This window comes from Notamacropus eugenii, chromosome 5 (assembly GCF_028372415.1).
Source record: "Notamacropus eugenii isolate mMacEug1 chromosome 5, mMacEug1.pri_v2, whole genome shotgun sequence".
NCBI classification, from domain to species: domain Eukaryota; kingdom Metazoa; phylum Chordata; class Mammalia; order Diprotodontia; family Macropodidae; genus Notamacropus; species Notamacropus eugenii.
In genome coordinates this window covers 374,809,713-374,836,452 of record NC_092876.1, presented here as the reverse complement: position 1 = coordinate 374,836,452, position 26,740 = coordinate 374,809,713, and the positions used below count along the sequence as shown (strand labels likewise).

The 26,740-nt window shown below is 37.1% G+C and overlaps 1 protein-coding gene across 5 annotated transcripts; it reads right to left on the bottom strand.

The window, feature by feature from the left end:
* Nucleotides 1-3,761: 3,761 nt before the first annotated feature.
* On the bottom strand, nt 3,762-25,931 carry PIGA (phosphatidylinositol glycan anchor biosynthesis class A). 5 transcript variants are annotated; one of them, XM_072614318.1, is made up of 6 exons: nt 25,504-25,931; nt 21,840-22,620; nt 17,055-17,187; nt 16,369-16,501; nt 16,004-16,210; nt 3,762-6,999 (listed from the first exon to the last, which is right to left on the bottom strand). In XM_072614318.1, the coding sequence occupies exons 2-6, from the start codon at nt 22,576-22,578 to the stop codon at nt 6,733-6,735; spliced, it is 1,479 nt and encodes a 492-aa protein (XP_072470419.1). In that variant the 5' UTR covers nt 22,579-22,620; nt 25,504-25,931; the 3' UTR covers nt 3,762-6,732. The 5 variants fall into 5 exon arrangements, with proteins under 5 accessions (XP_072470419.1, XP_072470422.1, XP_072470420.1 ...); XM_072614321.1 differs by having other exon boundaries at nt 22,323-22,620; nt 25,504-25,591; XM_072614319.1 differs by having other exon boundaries at nt 25,454-25,588.
* Between the last annotated feature and the right edge of the window lie 809 nt (nt 25,932-26,740).

Genomic DNA, 26,740 nt, shown 5'->3' with positions numbered 1-26,740 from the left:
CTACAAGAAAAGAGAAAAGATAGGGATAAGAGAAGGGTGGGGTGTGATAGAAGGGAGGGTACATTGAGGGAAGGAGTAATCAAAATGCAAGGTATTAGGAAGCAGGATGATGGGGAGAAAAATTGGACATGTTACAAAGTGAAGTAAAAGCAATTAGTATTAAAACAATTGACTGAATTAATTACTGAAAACAAATCAATGACATCTTTAGTTTGGGGAAAAGAATTTCAGTCTAACTTTCCAAGAGGAAGGTAACATCTGATAAAATGTAGCACTGATGGAAAAGTCAGGGTTTTAATGGTAAATTTGATTTTATGATTGCCATTTAATAAGGAACTAGAACATGTATAGAAAGACATGTAAGCCACTTAAGACTTGCCTAAAAGATGTTCCTTAGCCAAAGTGAAACTATAATCATATTTTAAACTGGTTATAGGAACTTGCCATTTTTAGATGCCATGGGACTACTAAGTGACTGTTCTCCTGAGTCTAACTCCAGGTATGGGTAGCAAGAAAGGCGATCCGAGCCTCCATTACATGATGCCAGTATGCTCATAAGATGCTGGTACGAACTGCACAGGTGATCTCAAGGGAAGAGTGGGAGAGCAGCTGTTCAGCATGGTCTGAGGTGGGACTCTCCAGACTCAATTTCCCCACTGACACCTGGCAGACTTTAAGCCTGACTGAATGCAAATGGAGAATCTATGCCTGCCTGGAATAGACATGAAATTGGGGAGATATTGTTTCCCTGCAACGTCCCTACTCTTGGTGGCAATTTCCTATAGTCAAAAGGTTTGTAAGCTTAATACCAGATCTATTCAATTATAGATTATGGGTAGAGGAACATCCGAGGCTGTCTAAAATTAAGCTATTAGGCATAGGACTTTAGACCAACAACATTAAGTTAGGGTCTTTTCATTCTTTGGAATACTGTGGAGACAATTAGATCAAGAGATTGTGAAGTTAGCAACATAAATATTATTTGTGTCTCAGTTGACTTATGTTTAAAAAAAAAAAATTCTTTTGTGGTCCATATTGTAAATGCTTTAAAAAGATTATCACCTGACCAAAAGTTCGAATTGCTTTATCTGTTATAAACTATGTTAAAAATAAATTTTAAAAAAAAACACAAAAATCTCTTTAAGTAACATGACTCTCTATATAGATACCAAATAGGCACAAATGATCCTGTATCTAAGTTAAATGCATTAATATATATACCCTTGGGCACAGGTTTTTTAGATCAACTTAAAATATTTTATTTATACTCAAGGAGTCTTTTTAAAGTCATTGTAAAGTAGCAAGATGGTACAGTAGAAATTATGCAGGATTTTGACTTACAGGGCCCTGTTTCAATTTCCAGCTCTTCTACTTTACTACTTGTGTAACCTTGGAAGGTTTTCTAACCTTAGAGGTTTTCTCTTTTATTTGTAAAATGAGGTGCTGGACTAGATACTGGTTAGCTTTTGCATAGTGCTTTAAAATTTACAAAGCACTATACAAATGGTGTCCCATTTTAATCTCACAACAACCCACATAATCTCCATTTTAAAGATAAGGAAACTGAGGCAGAGTTTAAGACTTATAGTCACACAACCAGTGTCTGAATAGTCCTGATTACAGGTTCAGTGTTCCATCTACAGCATTATTTAGCTGCCTGCATGACTCTTAAGGCTAGTTCCAGCTCTAAACTGGACATTTCCCAACATCACCACGAATGCATGCAAAAGACCCTCTAGAGAGCAGTTTTTAACAGCAAAGTGACAATGTAGTCATTTGGAAAAGGAAAAATGCTACTTTCTGGATATACTAGTAGCATATACATTTCTCCAAATTAACATGGAAAAGAAAAAAAAATGAGGAACTCAACTCCTAACTTAGGGGAAAACAGTGGGCATTGGGTCTTATTTTTTTATTTCTGGCTTCTCAGCAAAAAGGAAGCTGAGGAATTTTAAAATACAAATTTGTAGCCCTTTGTATGTAATTTGATCAATGTCAATTTATAAAGCAGAGAAAAAGAGGGGAAAAAAAATAAAGACTGTTGAGACAGTGATGAGGAGTGGGAGTTGTCTAGGAAAAAGAAACTGTGGTAATTACTATCTGAGGCTTTAATTTAAATGCTATAGAGTACAATACAACTAGAATTGTAGGAATAGGAAGACTATAACAATCTGGGAGTATTCCATGATAGACTCCATGATTCTAAAGGGACATAATTTTTTTCTATTACAGGGTACTGGATAATTTCCTGAAAAACCTGTGACCTCTGGTTTTGAGGTCCTCTAATTCCTTCTCATACAGTTGACGCTAAAGGCATAGCTGCCTGTGGATAACTATTCTTAGTGTCTGGAGTGGTGAGGATGGTTGCTGCCCTCCAAGTACTAGGTCTGGACTTTAGTGTACTCTGACCTCTTTGGAGCCGGAAGTGACTGTTAGCCTCTTCATTTTATAGAGAAGGAAGTCGCTAAAGAAATGACTCCAAATCACAGGATAGGGTCAAAAGATCTCAGAAGTTATGTAGTCCAAACCTTTCATTTCTACTGAGAAAACTTAAAATGACTTGCCCAAGATTACACAGGAAGCAAGTGACCAACCATGGTTTTCTGATCCCAAACTTAGTGTTTTCCACTATACCACACTGCCTCCTCAAATTCTGCACACAAATTCTGAATAGTCTGTACACTCCTTCCCATTGGGTCATTGTTCATATTGGCTTTCCCTCCTCTATCTACTACTTCTGGCCTTCTAGACAGTGAGTTCCCTTTAGTACAGCTGAATTTCTGTTTTCTTAATTTAAAGAGGCAAACTCTAGTAAACTGGCTAAAAATATTCACTGAATAAAGGTAATTTCTTGTTCAAGTTGGAGTCTTTGATAGTGGGCTGATAAGCAACATTTTGGGCAGTATTATTAGTTATATTCTAAACATAAGCTCAAAACTTGTTTGATTTGTAGGAGAAAGGCTGATACCTAATACAATGAATTAATTAATATACTATCTTTGTTCTGGGCAGTTCAACACACTAAATATTTTAAAACTGATTTTACTAGTAAATGCTGAATTATTTACTAGTAGTAATAATAGCAATTCACCATATGTCTTCAGTTGATAAGTAACTTTCCTCACAATCCTATGAAGTTTCCATAGCATCCAGTTTCGTTGATGAAATTTGGACCACACAACTATACCAACTGTCAACTAAAGCTAAAATAAATTTGTGAAAATACATATGGCTCTATGAACACTGATATAACTTGTCTTTTCATGTATACCTTACCATTCTTAAAATCTTTTAAAAATATTGCTGTACAGTTGACAATGCAATTTATGGGGGGTAAAAAAAACCTCAAAACATTTCATGTTAAAAATGAATGGCAGTGTTAGCTTTTTGTTTTGGTCTTTACATACATTAAAACACGGTCATAACTTTCTACATTTCACATACTAGAAAAGTGATGTACAAAGAGTTCAAGCTCTTAATCTTTTTTTAAGGTTGAAATAATCTGGGATTAAACATTCCCTGGCTCCCTGTAATCATTCTTTTAATGACTCTTCTTTTTTGTCATAACAGAAAGACTCCATTTGAATGACAGAAAATGTTAAAATAAAGTAGATTTTAAAAGTACCCAATCTTTGTAGAAAAGATATTGAATAATCTAGAACCATAATGAAAAAGGTAACAGTATAAATTGAACGAATGCTAAAATAAATAAAATGCTAAAAACACATAAAGACTTTAGAAAAAATAAACACCAACACGTATTCCTTATAAAAACTTTAATTTTCATAATTTCATTTGGAAAACCCTAGTCACAACATAGTTTTATAGTAATCCATCTAAATTTTGAGAACAGATAGAGAAATAAATGAATACTGTGGAGGCTTTTAAAAATACTTCATAAAAGTAAGCATAGATCTGTACAATGGCAAACCAAATGTTTTGGTGGAAAACAGGAGTGCATACATGTGTACAGTGTGGTATTTTAATGACTAAACTGGCTCTGTTATTTTTTTAAATTTTAATCTTTGCTCCAAAGCATCCTTTCTGTATTTAGAAAAATTTTACAAATCTAAATCTAATTCATTTGTAACAAAGCAGGTTCTCACTTAGTCTTATCTATAGTCTTCTTTGGAAAAAAAAAAGTAAGTATAAAAAATCTCAACTTATGTTAACCAAGCCTAAATACAAATTCCTCTTAAAATCTCTCAGAGTACAGCAATAATGTAGCTCAAAAACATGAGAGAAAATATCTTCCATTCTGTGGAATAAATTTCTTTTATAAAGGAAAATTAGCACTTGTTTGAGGCAGGGAATGCAGGAACAAGTTAGAACCTGCTACTCCACATGATTAGAAGAAAAAATGTGTTGTATAACTAATTTAAGGGGCTTTCCTAACCAACCAACAAATGATCATCTGTTAGTACTTAAAAAGGGATTTCTCATCTTGAACTACTTACTTTTTTGGCAAAACAAGAAATTGGTTTTAGTTATTAGGCTTTTTAAGACAGTATTTTTTTTCATTAAGCAAAACTTAGGTTAACTTCTCCAATATGCAAATCAGCATAAGATTTCTTCTAAATGCTTTACCAAAGCAAGCTGATGTTTTCCAATGCCAAAATAAACAGAGGAACGATATGGTACATTTCTAGATACTGACCAGTGCAACTGTAACACAATTAAAATAAGTGTATCTGGGAAGCTCAAGAAATGTGAATCCAACAGGAGAAGGCATGTTTCACTTCTTTTATAAAAGATTCTTCAAAAGAAAAATTATTTTAATTTCCAAAGTTTAGCATGTTAAGGGATTGTGAATTGACATTTTTTTCTACATTAATTTAAGGCATGAATGTTTGACAATTTTAAAGAGTGTTTCAAAAGGAATGTTAAATGTTAGGGAAAGATAATAATACGGATTTTAAAAAACTGATTAATAGCATCAATAAAACCAAAATTCAACATTTTCTCACAATTTTTCTCCCCAATATTCACACATCATAGTCATGTCATTCAGCATAGTCTAATAAAAGGAAATGCCAACATCAAGACTTAGATAATTTCTTAATACCAATAATCAATACTTTTCTTCAACAAAAGAAAAAAACTAATTTTAAGATTTTATGGTGTTCTTTTCATCAAACCCTTTTAGTAAAAACAAAACAGTGTTCTTTTTTATCCCACAATGGAACAGAAATTTAAATATTCACAGCACAAGATACTTATACAAAAAACTATCTGAACTTTTGCGCTGTCATTAAAAAAATGTTCTGAAAATATCTGGCACTTAGCCAGAATTCTGAGTCTAAGTCTGCACAAATCATCATCTCTTTAATGTCAAACAGTGCTTTATGAGAAAAATTTCTCATGTTTTCAAAGGAATGTTCATTAAATTAAAGATATAGATTATAGGGATAGTTTGGGGTTAGAAAACCCATGGCTCTGAGGCAAAAACTATTATAACGGACCACATCCATCAACACAGTGACTATCTCCTGATAATTTTCAGTTTGTATTTGTTGAGAACCAAAAATTCCAGAGGAAAAAAACTATTGAACTACTGTCATTCAAAGCATTTATTCAAATGTAAACAAGATCACAAAGGAAGAGAAGTCTAAATGACCACAATTAAATGTGTAGCACTGCAGATGGTCAAAATTATCACCATCTTTGGAACAACCACTAAATTCTGCTGAAGACAGATTAAAATTAAGTCATCTGCAGAAAAAAGACTAAGTTATATATGAAAACTAGTGCAGTGTGCCTCTGCCCTATGCTAAACAGTGATATCGGTCCCTAATAAATATTTATTTAATATTTGTTATTAAATATTAAATAAATATTTTATATATTTGACAAATATTTAAAAGCAAAGTACATCTTACTCTTCATTTTAAAGTCAGCATTTCCAGGACAAAAATCTATATGAGCTTTTCAAATTTCATTTGAAACTCATGGCCAACTTTAAATAAAATTATAAAAACACAAAACCAAAAAGACACAGGCACTGCCTAGATGAGTGTCTCCAATAATACAAAGGGATTATGCAGCCAGCCCTTGTTAGCAATTTACTGAGATTGAAGACAGCTATTTTGGGGACACATTAAAAACATTTGGAGGCATGCTATTTTTCAGTACCATTAATAAACTGCTGCTTAGCTAGTAAGTGGTCCCAGTGTTCTATAGGGAAGCATCTAGTATAGTGCTCAGCACACTACAGGTGCTCAACAAATATTGCTTTACTGGTCAAGTTGCCCATCTTACTCAATGGTTTGAAGAGTTAACACTTACTGAATATACCCAGCACATATGCTACAAGTACTGTACTTAAAATACATCAAGCAAATTCTATAAATGTTTTATGAATTTCAAATTCATATAAAAAAGAACAATATTAAACATTGGCAAAGAAAACTCCAGATAATAATGAACTTGGCCCATCAGTGCCCACAAGCCCCCAAAGTATAATCTTAAAACACCACTATTACAGTGAATTCAGTAGTCTTGAAAGTTTTATACCTGAGTAGCTCAAAATTTTCCCTTCTGAATTTTAAACAAGTGCAAAGAGTTTTTCATCCCAAGAAATTGCATAAGTTCAGGATCTTGACTCAAAATCAAACATAGTATGAACTGGAGGTAGCATAAATTTCTAAACCAATATAAAAAAAAGTAAAGTTATTTCAAACTATTTTGGAAGAATTATTGAACTATTTAAAATCTTGAAACGTAGGCTTTTTTCTACCTTGATTCTGAAATCTCTTTATTTTTTTCCCCCTTTTTACTTAAAAAATACTGTTGGGTCCAGGCCCCCTTTGGTCCTGTGGCATCGACCGCAATGTCAATGATAGAATCAGGAGTCAACCACCTGAGGAAAATGAGGAAGAGGAAATTCAACACAGCCAACAAAGCGAAGGTGCAGCCTGTCACCGGGCCACAATGAGAGATCAGCCTGTTCAGCCGCTTGTCCATTGGCAACACAGCTTCCCTAGACACTCTGTCATACACCTAGAAAGAGTAAAAAGAGCAAATCATGGTCCAGGAACCTCGAGTTAGTGGCCACTTATCTTTCCATAAACTCTCTGTACAGAGAAATACACAGATGCTTAATGTTTGTTTGCTTTGATGGGCCCCATCATTCCAACTAAAGGAGACTGGGTCACTAGCTTCTAGTGCCCAAGAACACGGCAAAGGTTGTGGCACCTTCACTAGGCAGGGCTGGGCTTCTAGCACAGTGCACCAGCCCATTCTGCTTTACTATCACTTCTGTATGTGGTATGTTGTTTCTGATCAGATAAAAGGTCTCTATTATGATACTACTTTCTACTGTCATCTGTAGGACAGACTCATCCCACGCTGCACAGGACACAGAAGAACACAGACTCTATAAGAAAGCACTGGAGGTGGCAGATAAACTGAACATCACAGAGTTTGACTAGGGTCAGCTTTCTAGAGCACTTTTGAATACCAAGAGAGAGCATTAGGAAAAGATTTCTCACCCTAACTACAGAAAGAGCAAGGCAAATGTGAATAAGCTGTAACTAAACAAAAAATTGAGAGAATTTATTTTTAGGTAGAATAAAGTAATGAGTATACACTGCTTTGAGTTTTATACAATTGTAGGATATACTCTACAGTAATATTTTCTAGCAGAAGCAGTTTCCTTTTTCTGACTACATAAAAATAGTGATTTTTAATTATTAAAAAATTAAAAGTCTTATGAAGAAAATGTAAAGAACACAAAATATTTTTTAACATTTAAGTGCCAGAGAGCACATACATGCTTTGTCCTTCAGACAAACTTGTTATGTTTTCCCCAAAATGACCTTATTTCTATTGACTGGTTCAGGCCCTCATCTCTGCTTGCCTAGACCACTACAACAGCCTCCTAACTGGTCTCCTCCTTCTACTTTCTTCCCTTCCTTTTCAAACCATCCTCTACTTTGATGCCAAACTGATACGTCTAAAACAGAGCTCATTCCTCCTCAAAAATTCAGAGTTCAATTTTACCTCTAGGATAAAATATAAAATGTTCAGCCTGGCATTTAAAATTATTCACAATCTGCTTCCCACCTACATTTCCAATCTTATATTATTTCTCTTCATAAACTTTCTATTCTGGTCAAAATGGCCTACTAACTGTTCCCCATAAGATGTATTACATCTTCAGCCCCAGAACTCTGCCCACATCTGGAATACTCTCTAACTAACCTCTACCTCACAAGACTTCCTAGATTCTTTCACAACACAGCTGGTGCCAAGGAGGCCATACATTACTACAAGAAGCTTTTCCTAATACCCTGAATTGTTAACATTCTTTTCCACTTAAAATTACTTTGCATGTACTTTATATTTAGTTACATATGTCTATGCTCTATCAACTCTCTCCTTGAACCCAGGAGACTGGCAAGTCCATGAAAACAGGGACTGTTTCCTTTGTTGTTGTTTTTTAATCCCTAGTAGGTGCTTTGCAACAAACAGGTTCTTTAATATTTGTTGAATGACTGTCATAGTAATCTAATTGTCTCCCTGCTTCAACTCTCCATTCTCTAATCAATCTTTCACACAAATGTCAAAATAATCTCTCTCTTCCTTGATACTTTCTTCTCTATAGGTTTTCATGATACCACTCTTTCCTGGTTTTCTTCTTACCTATCTGATGGCTCCTTCCCTGTCTCCTTGGATGGATCCTCCAGATCATACCCCCAGTTAGGTGTCTCTCAGAATTAACCCTTGGGTCTCCCTCTTTTCTCCCTCTATACTACTTTACTCTGGGGCAGCTAGGTGGTGCAGTGGATAGAGCACCAGTGCAGGAATCAGGAGGACCTGAGTTCAAATCTCACCTCAGACACTTGACACTCACTAGCTTGGGCAAATCACTTAACCTCAGTTGCCTCATCCTGGGTCATCTCTAGTCATCCTGATGAATATCTGATCACTGGATTCAGATGGTTCTGGAGGAGAAGTGAGGCTGGTGACCTGCAGAACCCTCCCTCACTCAAAACAAAGTCAAGTGCATGTCATGTCATTATTTCTCTGATGGCATGGTCTTCTTCGGCAACAAAGGATGAACATACTACATCAGCTCCCATGAAGTTAATTACCACCACTATGGTGATTCTCAAGTCTTGCCTTGATCTCTCAGGTGACCTTCCAGCTCCCATCTCCAACAGCCTTTCAGACATTTTGTACTGAATGTCCAGTAGAAATCTTAAAAGTCAGTAAGTTCAAAACACTTCATCATCTTTCCTCCCCCTAAACCTTCCATCTTCCCCAATACCCCCTTCTATACTGCTACAGAGGTAATATTATGTTCCCCTTCCCCTAGGCTTGCAACCTAGGAGTCATCTTATATTCCTCACTCTCTCACTCCTATACCCACTTTTTTGCCAAGGCCTATCAATTTCACTTTTTATTTTTAACTTCTTTTTTTCTCAATTACATGTAAAAAATTTTAAGATTTGTTTTATAGTTTTGAATTATAAATTTTCTCCCTCTGGCCTTCCCCTTCCCTCTCCCTTCCAAGCAATTTGACATAGATTATACATATAAAGTTATACAAAACATATTTCCGTATCAGCCATGACACAAAAAGAAACACAGACCAAAATAAACAACAAAAAAATAAAACAAAATTTTCAAAAGTATGCATTCAGACTCTATTAGTTTTTTCTCCAGAGATGGATAGCATTTTTTCATTGTAAGTCTTTTAGAACTGTCTTGGATCACTGAATTGCTCAGCATAGCTATACGAGGGCTGGGAAACCTGCAGCCTTGATGCCACATGTGACCCTCTAGGTCTTCAAGTGCAGCCCTTTGACTGAATCCAAATTTCACAGAAGAAATCCCCTTAATAAAAGGATTTGTTCTGTACAACTTTGACTCAGTCGAAAGACCACACCCAAGGACCTAGAAGGCCACATGTGGCCTCGAGGCCTCAGGTTCCCCACCTCTAAGCCATAGAATTTACAATTAATCATAGTGCAATGTTGCTGTTACTGTGCACGATGTTTTCCTGGTTCTGCTCATTTCACTTTGCATCAGTTCACATAAGACTTCCCAGGTTTTTCTGAAATCATCCTGCTCATTATTTCTTACAGCACAATAGTATTCCATCGCAATCATATACCACTTGTTCAGCCATTCCCCAATTGATGGGCATCCCCTCAATTTCCAATTCTTTGCCACCACTAAAAAAACTGATATAAATATTTTTATACACAATAAATTCTTTTGCTTTTTCTTTGAGCTCTTTGGGATACAGACCTAGTAATGGTATTACTGAGTCAAAATTTGATTGTCCTTCGGGTAGTTACAAACTGCCCTCCAGAATGGCTAATCAGCTCACAACTCCACCAACATAATGCCCTGATTTTCTGACATCCCCTCCAACATTTGTCATTTTCCTTTTCTCTCATATTAGTCAATATGATAGGAATGAGGTGGTACTTCTGAGTTGTTTTAATTTGCATTTCTCTAATCAATAGTGAGAGTATTTCTTCGTATGATTACACAGAGCTTTAATTTCTTCTTCTAAAAACTGCCTGTTCATATGCTTTATCAAATGTGGAATGTCTCATAATCTTATAAATTAGACTCAATTCTCTATACATTTGAGAAATGAGGCCTTTTTCAGAGAAACTTGCTGTAAAAAATTTTTCCCCAGTTTTGCACTTTTCTTCTAGTTTTGGCTGCATTGGTTATGTTTGTGCAAAACCTTTTTTAATTTAATGTAATCAAAATTGTCCATTTTACATTCTGTAATGCTTTCTATCTTTCATTTGGTCACAAATTCTTCCTTTATCCACATATCTGGTTGGGAAAATTTTTCATATTTCCCCAATTTGCTTATGATATCACCCTTTATGTCTAAATTGTGTAGCCATTTTGACCTTATCTTGGTATAGAGCATAAGATGTTGATCTATACCTAAGTTGTGTCAAATTGTCTTGTAGTTTTCCTAGCAATTTTTGTCAAATGTTGAGTCCTTACCCCAAATGTTTGGGTTTACCACACACTAGATAACTATGATCATTTACTACTACATATTACTGCATACCTAATCTATTCCATTGACCCACCACTCTATATCTTAGCCAGTACCAGATTGTTTCAATGATTAGCACTTTATAATACAGTCTGAGATCTGGTACTGTTAGGCTATCTTCATTCACATTTTTTCACTGATTCTCTTGATATTCTTAAACTTTTGTTCTTCCAGATGGATTCTGTAATTATTTTTTCTAGCTCTATGAAATAATTTTTGGTAGTCTGATTGGTATGGCACTGAATTAGTAAGTAAATTAATTTAGTTGTCATTTTTATTATTACACTGGCTCAGCTCACCCATAGGCAACTAATATTTCTCCCATTGTTTGTGTTAAAAGTGTTTTGTAATAAAGTTCATATAGTTCCTGGGTTTGTCTTGGCAAGTAGAGTCCCAAACATATTACGTGGTCTGCAATTATTAAAATGGAATTTCTCTCCCCATCTCTTCCTGCTGGACTTTGCTGGTAATATGTGGAAATGCTAATGATTTACATGAACTTATTTTATATCCTGCAACTGTGCTTAAGCTGTTAATTATTTCAACTTGTTTTTCAGTTAATTCTCAAAGTATACCATTACACTGTCTCAAAAGAATGATAATTCTGTTTCTTCATTGTCTATTCTAATTCCTTCGAATTCTTTTTCTTCTGTTATTGATATAGCTAGCATTTCTAGTACCGTATGAAATAATGATGATAATGGGGATACTTGTTTTACCTCTGATCTTTTGGGGACGTTTCTACCTTACTCCCATTGTAGATAATGCTTGCTGATTATTTTAGATAGATACTATAAATCATTTTAAGGAAAGCAATGCTTTCCAGTGTTTTTAACAGGAATGGGTGTTATAGGTTCTCAAAAGCTTTTTATGCATCTATTAAGATAATCATATGATTTTTGTTGTTTTGTTATAGATACAGTCAATATGCTGCTAGTTTTCTTAATACTGAACTAACCCTGCATTCCTGGTATAAATCTCACCTGGTCATAATGTATGAGCTTTGGGATATACTGCCTATAAAGACCAAAGCAAAAAGTTTATGTTCTTAAAGAGTTAATGTTCTGCTTGGAATGTACCCCCCCAAATACTACAAAGCATTTTAATGTAGAGGACAGCAGTGGGGATCAGGAAAGACTTCATAAAGGAGGTATGAAATTTAGGGGAAAATAAGAATACTGAAAGTCAGGGAGAAGAAGGGAATACATTTCAGGCATGAGAAATGCATGCATTTATGGGGGCAAGAGATGGAATCTCAACTTTGGTGAAAAATTCTAGTTTGGTTGGAATGTGTGAAGGAGATAAATGAAATAAGGTTGGAAACAGATTGTGGATGTCTTAAAAACTAGACATTTTATACTAGAGGAAATAAGGATCTATTAACGTATTTTGAGCAAGAGGGTACTCTTACCCATGCAATCCTTAAACCAATCAATCCTTAAACATTTATTAAATGCCCACTTTGTACCAGGTTCTTATAATGCAAATGTGATACCCACAGCAGCTGCTATGGATATGTATGTATATTTCCAGGGTAAGTTCACAAAATATAAACTCTCTTCCTCAAAGATGAAACCAAATTATTTATTCAGCTACAATGAAGTTTGTACATATTACCAATAAAGAGAGCATGGCCATCCCCCAAGCCTTCCCTCTATCAGGCCTCCCCACAAATAAGCTCCCTTAGGCAAAATCACTTTCTCTCTCACTCATACTAGCTGCTCTGCTCCACCTGTTCACTGGGCAAGCTCCTCCCACCATCGGCTTCACGTGACTCAAGCTGTGGGCTAGGCCAAAGCTCAAAATATATTACATGGACCTATTAAGGGGGACAGGAAAGATCTTCAAATTCCCTTACCATTACAGTCCTGTACTAAGTGATGGGGATACAAAAAGAGAGAAAAGACAATCTGCCCTCAAGGAGCTCTAAGACTACAATTAAGTCAGTAGTCAGCCTCTGAGCCTCAGTATTCACATCTGTAAAATGAGAATAACTACATTTGTACTACCTACCTCATAAGGTTTCTGTGAAAAGAGTATTTTGGTGGAGCAGAGCCAAGATGACGGAGTAAAAGCATGGACTTGTTAGAGCTCTCCTCCCAAAGCCAGTTACCTGTAAAAAGGCCTCTAAACAAATTCTGAAGCTGTAGAACCCACAGAATGATGGAGTGAAACAAATCTCTAGCCCAAGACAGCCTGAAATGCCAACCGGAAGCATCTATCACACCACACTGGGAATAGAGCACAGTCCAATGTGGGCCACCCCAGCCCAGACAGGACCTGAGCAGGGCTCAGGGAACTGAATCTCTGGCACCTGTGACGGTTTCCAGACTTAAAACCCCAAAACACTGAGCACAAATTGGAAGGTCAGTGGAAAAAACCTATGGGACCTGTGTGAGAGAGTGACATGGTCCAGCTCCTGACCCCAGGGCTGCGGAGGGAGTAGAGAAGCCTGCGGCAGCCACAGCAACTGTATGTGGAGCTCTAGGTCCATAGACTGTGGGGAGAAATTGAGCAGCTGAAAGTACACTCCCTCCCCCCCCCCCCCCCCCCCCACTGGAAACAGAGAAATACACTGACAAAGAGCTCAAAAAATCAAGTAAATGGCTGGGAAAATGAGCAAAAATCAGAAAAAGAATCAGACAATAGAATCTTACTTTGGTGACAAGGAAGACCAAAGTATACAAAGAGAAGAAGACAACAAACTCAGAGCTCCTACATCCAAAGCCTCTAAGAAAAATGTGAACTAATCTCAGGCCATGGAAGAGCTCAAACAAGATTCTGAAAATCAAGTTAGAGAAGTTGAGGAAAAATTGGGAAGAGAAATGAGAGTGATGCAAGAAAATCATGAAAAACGAGTCAACTGCTTACTAAAGGCGACCCAAAAAAATGCTGAAGAAAATAACACTTTAAAAAATAGACTAACCTAAATGGCAAAAGAGGTCCAAAAAGTCAGTGAGGAGAAAAACGCCTTAAAAAGCAAAAGTGGACACGTAGAAAAGGAGTTCCAAAAGCTTACTGAAGAAAATAGTTCCTTAAAAATTAGAATGGAGCAGATGGAAGTTAATGATTTTATGAAAAATCAAGAAATTATAAAACAAAACTAAAGGAATGAAAAAACAGCAAACAATGTAAAAAATCTCACTGGAAAAACACCTGACCTGGAAAATAGATCCAGGAGAAACAATCTAAATATTATTGGACTACCTGAAAATCACCATCAAAAAAAGAGCCTAGACATCATCTTTCATGAAATTATCAAGGAAAATTGTCCTGATATTCTAGAACCAGAATGTAAAATACATATTGAAAGAATCTACCAATGGCCTCCTAAAAGAGATCCCAAAAGGAAAACTCCCAGGAATATTGTAGCCAAATTCCAGAGCTCCCAGGTCAAGAAAATATTGCAAGCAGCCATAAAGAAAAAATTGAGTATTGTGGAAACATAATCAAGATAACACAAGATCCAGCAGCTTCTATATTAAGGGATCAGAAGGCCTGGAATATGACATTCCAGAGGTCTAAGGAGCTAGGATTAAAGCCAAGAATCACGTACCCAGCAAAACTGAATTTAATACTTCAGGAGAAAAAATGATCATTCAATGAAATAGGGGACTTTCAAGCATTCTTGATGAAAAGAGCAGAGCTGAATAGAGAATCTGACTTTCAAACACAAGAATCAAAAGAAACATGAAAAGATAAACAGGAAAGAAAAATCATAAGGGACTTTACTAAAGTTGAACTGTTTACATTCCTACATGGAAAGATCAAAGAACTCTTGAGACTTTTCTCAGTTTTCGGGTAGTTCAAGGGATTATATACATATAGACAGAAGGCACGGGGTGATTTGAATAGGAAGGGATGATAACTAAAAAAATAAAAACAAGGGGTGAGAGAGGAATCTATTGGGAGAAGAAAGGGAGACACAGAATGGGGCAAATTATCTCTCACATAAAAGAGGCAAGAAAAAGCTTTTTCAATGGAGAGGAAGAGGAGAAAGGTGAAAGGGAAAGCGTGAACCTTACTCTCACTGCATTTGGCTTAAGGAGGGAATAACATGCACACTCAATTTGGTATGAAAATCTATCTTACACTACAGGAAAGTAGGAGGGAAGGGGACAAGTGAGGCATGAGGAATGATAGAAGAGAGGGAAAATAGGAGGAGGAGGTAATCAGAAGTAAACAATTTTGAGGAGAGATAGGGTCAAAAGAGAGAATAGAATAAATAGGGGGCAGGACAGGATGGAGGGAAATATAGTTAGTCTTTCATAATGTGACTGTTATGGAAGTATTTTGTATAACTACACATGTAAAATCTGTATTGAATTGCTTGCCTTCTCAGTGGGGATGGGTAAGGAGGGAGAAAGTGAGAGAAGTTGAAACTCAAAGTTTTAAAAATTGATTTTATATGCAACTGGGAAATAAGACATACAGGAAATGGGGTATAAAAATCTATCTTGCCCTATAAGAAAATAAGAGGGGATGGGGATAAGAGAAGGAAGGAGTGTGACAGAAGGAGGGGGCAGATTGGGGGAAGTGGTAATAAGAATGCATACTGTCTTGGGGTGAGTGGAGGGGAGAGATGGGGAGAAAATTTGGAACTTAAAATCTTGTAGAAGTGAATGCTGAAAACCACAAATAAATATATAAACAAATGAAAAGGAAAAAAGGATTTTGTAAACTTTAGCTTACATTAGGATGATTAAGATCTCTTCTAAATGCTATGATTCAGCCACAAGTTTTTCTTAACATTTAACAGTCCAATAATCTAAAAGGTCCTTATTTCATATGGAAATATTTCATATTTTATGAAATGTGGAGCAACCATTACTAGAAGCCACATACGCAGCTACATATTTTTAATTTCTATGCTAAATCAGAGCAAGTGAAGACCCATTGCAATTCAAGTTTAGTCATTTGCTGACATTTCAGACAATTCTTAGTCATTTTGGGATATGTACATACCTTTTCAGTTCTTTCTGCAACATTCCTCCAGGTATAGAATGTTTTTACTCTGTTATGGATTTTTTCTGGATCTGGCAATGTTCCTGACTTCAGCTGAGAAATAGCTTTTTCTATGCCATTACACAAAGATTTTACTGACGGTTCACATAAAATGATAAGATTATCTGGCAGTACCTCAGGAATTCCGCCAACCCTGGTACTCACAACCTGGGAAAGACAACAAAACAACACGAATTACTATAACATACATCTCCTATAAACAGATACATTGTAAGAAAACCAAGTACTGAACATCATAACAAATTCTTAGCCACATACAAAAAAGGAAAAACAAAGCAAAAGAAATTGTCCAAACTATTTTTTACCTGTAAACCACAACTTGCTGCTTCCACAATTGCCATGCAGAAAGCCTCAGTAAGAGATGTATTTAGAAAGATGTGACCCTGAACTAAGACATCTCTAACATCCTGGTGTTCCAAGGCTCCCAGAAGACGCACCCTAAATTTAAAGAAAGATGTAAGGAAGGAAAGATAACAATAAGCAATGATAAGGAGTACAATTTCAAGTTTTTCACAAGTTATACTTAAGTTCTTCCTCATTTTGATTTTTTAAATACTGAAATATAACTAACAAAATCTAAAGAAACATCTTTGCATAACTTAACCCTGTTTATTATGCTAACAATACATTTTCTACCCTTGGAAAGTAAGAGGGAAAATACAAATAATATTTTTAATTACTAATTTCCTTAAGCCTGTTTTTTCTAATTAAAATATTAAGGCTAGATTGGTAATGGGATTCTAAAATGCCAATGCAAACTTTTCTATTGTATTTCTACTATTCCCAAATTTATAAAATATACTGGCAGTAAGGAAGAAGCCCATACACAAATGGTAATCCTTTAAATAAATTTTCTTCTTAGAGATGAATTCAAGATAAATATAATTCCAAGGATGTCCTGAAATGTAAAACTAATATACTGCTTTCTAGCTAAACTTCCCTCTCTAAAACTCTTGTAATCTTAGATGGAGAGCAAAGAATTATTCAATACCTGTCATGTAGTTGGTATCTTTCCCGCACTTCCTCCAAAATGATTCTCTTTGGCCCCTCTCCTCCAACTATGAAATTTAAATCTGGATATTTCTGACAGAGTTCGGGTATTATCCCACTAAGCAAATCAATCCCTAAGAACATGAGATTAAAAAAAAAGGTCATGAAAGGTTCATTTTAGGAGAGAAAAGCCCTTTTATGCATCTTACTCAAAATGAGTATCCAACTTTTCATATAGGATGTTGTCCTCTAGGAATCAAGAAGAAAAAAAAGAAAGGTACACTTCTTGTCCAACTCCTAGAAAGGCAATACTGCTCACCAATCCAAGGGCTCACAAAGGATCACAAATCTTTTTATTTTTTAAAACTATTTACAAAGATCCTTTAATATGTTAAAGCATAGTGAAGTGGATAGAAAATTGCTCAGACTCAGAAAGCCCCTGATTCCAGTTCCCCTTTGATACATATCTGTTGCTATTTTGGACAAGTCACTTACTGTCTTAGTGCTCTAGGCTACAGGTGTCAAATACAGTGTGGAAAGAACCAGATTAAAATATAAATGGGAAATATTTAAAAGAATAAATAAAAAATATTATAATCTTAATACATAGTTTTCTAAGTCAATATGTGACCTCCTAGGGTTCTTATGTATAGCTTACTGGCCCATGTTTGTATCAGAGTTTGACACCTCTGCTCTAGACAACTGTCAAAGATTCTAAGTTATAGAGAACATGCCAACCTTCTGCCATGGTAGAAGGAATATCTTCATTAAGAGTTCCCTGCATCAGAGAAATCATAGGATAGGAATCCCTATCCTATCCTTATCTTAATATTTATCTTTGCAAGTCCAAATCAACTCTTTCCTGCTTCATGTGAACTTAACACTCTTTCAGTCAGATTCTTCCTCAAGTCTAAGTTTCTACTCCATCAAATTAATGTATTGACATGCCATGAGAAGAAGCAAAGCAACAAAAAATATTTCTGGTTGCTGCTACCTAAGAATGGCCATATGATGGTGTGGAATATAATGTAACATAAGTACATCCTATAAAGTAGCCTTGATCAAATTCATCTGACAGTAAGATTAAAACATTATAACCAAGTCTCACTCTAAGGTCAGGATCACTATAATGTCCTTTAGAAAACTACTGACCAGCCCAATTTAGTCCTGCTTCCCCTTCTTAAGTCTTTGTTCTTCACTTGGGTTTGGAGCTTATATTAGTTCCATTTGTTTTAAATCTAATAGCGAAATATGTTTAAAGTACAACGCAGGTTGAGAGAAGTTAACCTTAACTTTTATCATTTTTGGCATTAATGAGAAATTTTTATTTCTATTTCCAATACAAATGTTATGAGAAGCTATCTAAAAGCCAATATTCATAGCCAAAGAACAATAAGCAATATTTACAAGTTCCCAGAAGGCCAAGATTATTTCATCTTTGACTTTGTCACCCTCATCCCTAGTCAAAGTGACTCGTGGGTGGTATGTTGTACAGGCCAGTTTTACATTTTCTATATTTTTTTGTGGGCTACCCAAAATCCTTTGGTGGGCCACAAGTGGCCCACAGGCTGTATGTTCTGCAGATCTGTATTAGATTATTATGCTACAAATAATTTTCAGGACAATCAAAAGTTAGCAGGTGACACAAAAATCAGGAGAAAAGGCACGTGGCAGATTTGAATAGGTAGCAACGTTACCAATGACAATCAATGTTGATTTGCCTGAAATAAGCGGTATTCAAAAAGCCATCATGGTATAAGCACAGGTGGGAAAGCAGATCAGCCAGCCATGTAGCAAGAATGAAGAGCCTCAAAGTTATACTAGTATTCATGAAGTATTAAAAGAACCATATCAAAGTCTTCATCTACCAAGTTACAGAAGTTTCTCTACAGATATATGGAAAGATATGCATGAGAACTGTACAGTATGAAGATTTATATGGTTTGTGAGATGGACCAGGGAAGGTAATAAAATAGTCTATAAATGAAAGCAGATTTTGTCCTACTCACAAAAACATATTCAGCAATCTAACTAAAGACCAAATATACCTTTAAAAAAATATTGTATCTTTAAGTTTATCAAATTTCTAATGATCATGCTCACACAAAATGGGACATGGAAAAAATTACATATTCAAATTCATTTTAAATGAATTGACTCAGTTTCCCCCCTCAATTCAAGTTTCCCTAAATAAATGGATGTGAATCAGAAGATGTGTGGCTTCACACCTGGTAAAGTGCCATGAGGTTCTGATTACTATGAAGGCATTCAAGAAATGTGAAGGTCAGATAATACATCTTTGACCTGGCCTACCTAATTTCATATGCTACAGAAAGTGCCTCTCAGGATTGCTTCTCTTGTCATTCACTGAGGCAATTTATTTTTTCTAAATAGTCAATACGGAAAAATCAACTGGCCCCACTTATAATCTACTTAACTTTCAAATCCAAAGTGTTCCTCCTGAACCACCACGCCTGTTATCTCCCTCATCAGAATATAAGCTCCTGAGGACAGTCCTCTTAGCTACTGGTACTATTCTACTGCCTAGGTAAAGGCTTAATAAATCCATTTTCATTCATTCAGTCATTTACAAAATTGTGCAGATACTTTCTCTAGTGGAGATACGGACATTAATTTTCATTAGGTTGCTTATATTGAAAAGGGTAATTTTAATTAGATCACAGACTTTCACCTCCACTCAGCAGTCAATTTGATGTTTCTAAAGCATAGATCTAACCATGTTACGTGTCTATTCAGTCTAGACCTATGGCTATCAGGATGAAATATAAAGTCTCCTGTTTCTCTTTCAAAGCCCTTCACAGACTGTCTCTCTCCTACTTTCCGAGCCTCGTTCCACACACTTGACAATCTAGACACCTGCTGTTTCTTCTGGCAGGCTAGATTCCATCTCCAAACACTAGGCGCTTTTACAAGAAGCCATTCCTAACCCCCCTTCATGCTAATCCATTTACTGATCATCTCCATTTTATCCACTCTATATCATCTACACATACTTGTTTATGTATGATCTTTCCCGTTAGACTATAAGGTCCCTGAAAGTAGAGACTGATCTTTTGCCTTTCTTTGCATTCCTAACAATAGGAATGTCCAGCATAAAGTAAGCACACAATAAATGTTTAACCAGTAAGTCACTGATGACTGACTTCACTCCAGTGGCTAGTTAGTTCACATTTGGTTAAAATATCTTAATGAGGATCAGGGCCTGTTAGCTATGCTATGTAGGTCGGTTAGATATTCTCTGTTCTATGATAATACGCTCATTGCACTTCTAATTCTATCTAATCATCTCACACAAGCATCCTATTGTTCCAAAAGAGAACTGGCAAAAGAGTATAAATGAATCAGAAAGCTATTGTGCTACGATGGGGGAAAAAACAGCACACATCTTACTTAAGGTATGTCAACATAATAAAAGAATGAAAAAGAATAAATGTGTGAGATGTTACTGTCAAGTAAAGAGCATTATTCACTAATTCCGTGCTCACCTTACCTGATCTTTTAACCTTGCTGTAAGAGCTTCAATGCCTCAGATCAAACCTAGCTGATTGTGTATCATTAGGGCTACTATCAAAACTTGGTTTCAGAGAGAGGGACAATGTACACCTCCTACTCATCTAGGGCTAGGGAGGAACTGATCCTCTCTAGCTTTATTTCAACTGAGAAAAAATTCAGTTGGTAAGTTTACAGTATCTAGAAATCTTCATTTCTACTCTTCATCTCACACCCACAATCACAAATCTGAAAGAAACCTTAAAAAACATCTACTTGAAGAAAAGCCTTTACCATCTAGCCCCAAATATTCCTTGGGTTTTCACTGAACTTTCATTGAATCCTGCACTGAACTTACAGGTACAACCTTTTCTTGGTGGTCTCGACAGTTGCTCTCACATGGTCTGTTTTCATCCATGTCCTATTTCTATATCCCTCAATTCCCTTTGATGCTCTACACTACGTGCGACTGAACTTCACCTTGTTAGCATACAGGACAGTGGCCATGAAGAGGCCTTGTACAGAACCAATAATTGACACTGACCAGAAACAAATGGCTTCTTTTTACTGTACCCTGACCAAGTTTTTCTTCTCAAATCATCAGCAGATTAATCTAAGACAAAAAAGAATCTAAGGCTAAGGAACACAGACGCATTTCCCCACAGAGATTATCTTTTGATGACTCATATTGAAGAGAGAGTCTCTCAGAATCCAATCTTACAATTTTAGAACACATAATTTAAGTATACAGTAATAATACCAATGATTTTCACTAACAGCAAGGTTTGCTTCTCCCATTTCTCATACTTTAACCTTATAAAATACATACTGCAATGAGAAGTGGTATCTTAAATATTATCCAAGTAGTATTAGCATAGTTATAATTACCAAATTCTGAGTTAAACTATGTAAACAGTATTTTTTAAAAAATATTTTCAAAACATGTTTTTTAAAACATTCACCCTCAATTTGAAATAAATATGTAACTTTGCCTACTGGATTTATAAATTATTAATCCTCCCATTACTATTTAATCAACTGCAATCCTATGGAGGATTTATGGACAGAGATGGACAAGAATCAAACATGCAAGAGTTACGATCTATCTCAATTGAGGAGATATTCAATTTGTAAGATCACAGATGTACCCAAAGTATGAAAATATATAAGCACATATGAAAACAGTTAAAAAGCAAAATAATTAACTGACATTAAATAGACTATTACAGAAACTTCTCTGTGAATGGCAGTTTTAGTTTACAATTTCATTCATTACCTTTTCTGTAAACAAGCCTGCTGATTACAACAATAGTTATTACACTATCATCCCTTCTAAATGGGTCTGGAGTGAAGTCAGTAGGATCTACAGCATTGGGGATGACGGATACTATTTCAGGATTCAGTGCTGCTCTTAGAACAGTGTTTTCCTTGCTAGTATAAGAGACACAAATTATATGATTTGTATCACAAAGAGATACAGTTAGAAGTTTGTTTGTAAGCACCGAGCTGACATCAGCAAATCCAAAAAGAGAATGGTCTGTGAAGACTGTCTGTAGACCCATTGTCTTGGCGTGGAAGAGTGCATCATGGGCCATGGCAGAAAAAGAACTATGTGAATGGATTATGGTGACTCTCTCCCGAACAAATATGTACCTGAGCAGAGGCAGACTATGAAAGAGGGTTGTTGCTGTAGACTGATTGTACATGACTTTTAGCGGTAAATAATATACTTTGAGGCCACTGGTAAGGTATCGAATACCTTTTCTATTTCCATAAGCATGGGTGACAATGATGACTTTGTGTCCTCTTTCAATCAGACACTGAGATAGCTGGTATATGTGGCTTTCCACTCCTCCCATATTTGGATAAAAAAAATCAGACACCATGCAGATATTATGTGCTCCAGTTCTATGCAGTTGATGGATTCCACAGTCAATATGAGAGGGTTTAGATGTGATGGACTGTTCGTGCCCATTTACTCTTCTATATGCCATATTAAGATGAAGTTTAGTCATCAGTCCTCACAGCAGTCCACTGAGACAGAAGCCATTTGTTACCTGGTAAAGGAAATAAAAAAAAAACAAAACAAAACTCAAGCAAAATGCATTCCAATAGATACTTTTACATATATGTATATACCCTAAATGGTGCTGTATTTACTATTTACTTACCCTTTTCCTAGCAATTAAAAATTATATATACTAAATAAACCTAAGTGGCAGATAATGACTAGTGGTTAACATAGCTAAGTATAATGCTATTAAGACATAAAAGATAAGTACCGAAAAATTATGAAGTGCCATGTATAGTACAATAAAGCCAATTCATGACAGGACAGATAGGTGATGTAGTGGATAAACTGCCTGACCTGGAGTCAGGAAAACTCATCTTCCTGAGTTGAAATCTAGCCTCAGATAGTTCTTAGTTGCGTGACCCTGGACAAGTCACCTAACTCTGTTTGCCTCAGTTCCGCATTTGTAAAATGAACTGGAGAAGGAAATGGCAAACTACTCCAATATCTTAGTTAATACCTTTGCCAAGACTTAAATAGGGTCACCAAAAGTTGGGTACAAGTGAACAATTCCAGGTCCATTAATATAAATAATAATTTTTAAATGTATTTTATCTATATTTTTCCTTATCTCTCTATACTTTTTAAAAAATATATTTTAAATTTATCATCTGTTTTAGCATTCATTCTTTCTAAATGTGGGGTTCTAAATCTTCACCCTCCCTCTCACTCTTATATGACATCAATGTGAAATCACACAAAACATATTTCCATATGAGCCATATTTCAAACAAGAAAAATAAAGGGAGAAAATTATACTTTAATTTGCACTCAGAGTTCATCAGTTCTCTCTCTGTAGGTGGATAACATTTTTTCATCAAGTCTTTTGGAATTATCTTGGATCACTGTTACCATTCTAGCCATGTCTTTCAGAGCTGACTACCATTACAGCGCTGGTCTTACAATACACTATGATATGCCAATTCTTCTCATTTCACTTTCCATCATTTCATACAGTTCTTGCCATGTTTTTCTGAAACTACCAACGTCCTCCACCTCATCATTTCCCACAGCACAACAGTACTCCAACACAATCATATGCTACAACTTGTTTAGTCATTCCCCAACTCATGAGAATCCCTTTGATTTCCAATGCTTTACCACAAACAGAACTGCTATAAATATTTCTGGACATGTAGTTACTTTCCATTTTTCTTTGATCTCTTTTGGATACAGAACTTCTAATGGTATTGTTGGGTCAAAGGATATGCAGTTTTATAACTCTGAACATAGTTCCAAATTGTTTTCCAGAATAGTCTGCTCAGCGCACTAGTTCACCAATAGTTCATTACGGTATCTATTTTCCCTCATCCCCTCCAGCATTTATTACTTCTAAAAGATGTGAGGTGGTACCTCTATATATTAAACTTTAAAAGACATCCATTCCTTTCTAGAAAGGCTTCCACTCAGGCACACTAACTTGCCTCTGCATGATTGTAATCTTGGTAGTGCATTAATTAAACAAAAAAGGAGTCTAAATTATGTGATGGTTAGAGGCCCAGGGCCCATGGATGCAGTATGGAAAGCCAACCATACACATAATCATTTCATTTAATCAATGCCTCATGCTCCTTTTTACTCCTAGGTTGATTTAGTTATTTTTTCTTCTTTTGTTCATTAAAAGGGCCAAGAGCCATCCCCTGACTACTTCTTAAACAAACCTATTCACTCAATGGGCATTACCTCCCTCTAAGTGAGTACCTGAAAAGGCCTGCCTAATTAGGTCAAGGTCTCCTAATTGCATCCTGGGCCATCTCCAGTCTTCCTGAGGAGTATCTGTTCACGGGATCCAAGACAGCCCAGGAGAGGAAGTGAGGCTGGTGACCTGCACAGCCCTCCCTCACTGAAAACAAAGTCGAGTGCAAGTCATGTCATCATTTCTCTGATGGCATGGTCTTCTTCAAAAACGAAGGATGAACACAATAACTTTCAACAATTCCAACTATATTTTCAAACCTTATTTCTAAATGTTCTGGCCCATTCATCTGACCATTCTTCTATATAACGTGGAAAGATTTAAAGTTTAGAAAGTTAGGGCCTGCTCGTCCTCCTGTAGTTCCCACTTTTCAAAGCTACACCAGTCCCTGTTTCAGATAACAGGGATATCACGTCTACGTAACACTCGAGGGTTTGCAAAGCACTTTCCACCCAGATTTCTAAGGCGGATGGTGAATCAGCACCGTGACGTTCTTAAGTTAGACGGCTTGCTCAGGGTACCCTAGGTCCTGAGCGTGTGAGGGAGGATTCCCTAACTCCAAACGTTCTGATACAAACGCCTCCCCACAGTCCTCCTCGCCCCATCCCCAGAAAATAAAAAAAAGAACACATCTGCGAGGAATTCTGAGCTATTTTGTAAGGAGCTCCACGCCGTCTAACAAATCTCAGCGCAGGACCATCGTGACCTTCAATCTTTAACTTCCTGAGCAGCAGACGACCCAGCAGAAGCGCTGGGCAGGCACGGGCAGGGGGGGCGCGGAGGCCCCGAGGAGAAGTTACTTCCACCGAGCACCGCCGTCGGGGGGACAGTGGGGGCAAGAAAAGTGTACAGGAACCGTGAGTCTTCTCAAAGGCTCAGGAATCTCTACCAGGGGGCCCTGACTCCACGCTTCCCTTTAAAAAGGCCCCAATGGAGCTCAGAAGGACTGCCACGAAGCCCCATGGGGGGCCCACCTCCTCCCGGGGCTCGGGACCCTCCCGACTCCCACTTCCGGGCCGCCCTGGGGTCCGGACTGGATTGGCCCCCGGAGCCGCCCTCTCTCCCACCTCCCAATGCCCGATTCGGGGGCAAAGGCGAAGCTCGGCCTGAAGCTGCCAAGCACCTCAAGGCAGAGGGGTAGGAGGGAGAGGAAGGCGGCCGACAGACACTTACTCCACGAATGCCACAGCAGAGAGACGTCCAGCCCTCCCACGGCCACCGCCATGGCTCCGCCCACCCCCCGGGAAGGCGGGCAGCCGAGGCTTCCGAGACTCCGCCCCGCTAAAAACCAATCGTCACGCGGCCTTTGGGTCACGCGACTCCCGGGACGCGGCAGCCGAACCCTTTCTCCACCCCCTCGGAGGGCACCACGTGTCCCGGGGAAGGGTAAAGGGCAGGGTGATGACGTCATGGCGTGCTTTCGCCACCGCGGCTGCTGCTTTCTTGTAACTACCACAGCTACAAGAGGCGAATTAATCCTTCTCAAACCAAGGCCGCGTTATCCGTGTCTTGGAAATCTCTTGAGTGTCCTGGAGACTGTCCCTGATTTCTCCTAACACTTTTTCTGGAACTCCTCCTGCCGAGAGCAAGACTACAATCCCAGAGTGCTATGCAAGTACGCTTTGTGTTTTCTGGGAACTGTAGTTCAGCACTCGCTTGGCTCTGCAGCTGCTAGTTTAGACCTGTAAAAAACTACCAGTCCCAGTGTGCCTCGCGCTCCAAGTTCCTCCCTTCAGGGCGTAACCCGGCGTTGGCTCTAAGGCAGCTTCCCTGGAGCGTTGCCTAGTTACAGTTTTTTGTTTCTTGTTCAGTCCTAAACGTCAGCCCAGTTTAGGGCGAGCTTGAGAAGTGTCGATCAATAGAGGCTTATGGTAGATTAATAAACCCAGAGTGCCTTCGAGATCACAAAATCGGTCCACATCCATTTCTTTTTTTTTTTTTCAGTATGCTTTTTTTATTATTATTATTTTTTATTTTTATTTATTTATTTATTTTTTTATTAAATTTATTTATTTAACTTTTAACATTCATTTTCACAAAATTTTGGGTTACAAATTTTCTCCCCTTTTATCCCCTCCCCCCCCAAACACCAAGCATTCTAATTGCCCCTATCACCAATCTGCTCTCTCCTCTATCCTCCCTCTCTGCCCTTGTCTCCGTCTTCTCTTTTGTCCTGTAGGGCCGGATAGCTTTCTATACCCCTTTACCTGTATTTCTTATTTCCTAGTGGTAAGAACATTACAGTTGATCCTAACACTTTGAGTTCCAACTTCTTTACCTCCCTCCCTCTCCACCCCTTCCCTTTGGAAGGCAAGCAATTCAATATAGGCCAAATCTGTGTAGTTTTGCAAATGACTTCCATAATGGTTGTGTTGTATAGGACTAACTATATTTCCCTCCATCCTATCCT

What these genes read in the sequence shown, in the direction of transcription:
- PIGA (XM_072614318.1), bottom strand. Translation starts at nt 22,578, where the DNA reads ATGACTAAACTTCATCTTAATATGGCATATAGAAGAGTAAATGGGCAC. An exon ending in AGATACCAACTACATGACAG is followed by an intron (nt 16,502 to 17,054) that starts GTATTGAATAAT and finishes CTTTAAATTTAG; the next exon opens with GGTGCGTCTTCTGGGAGCCT. An exon ending in CAGCAAGTTGTGGTTTACAG is followed by an intron (nt 16,211 to 16,368) that starts GTAAAAAATAGT and finishes TGTCTTTCCCAG; the next exon opens with GTTGTGAGTACCAGGGTTGG.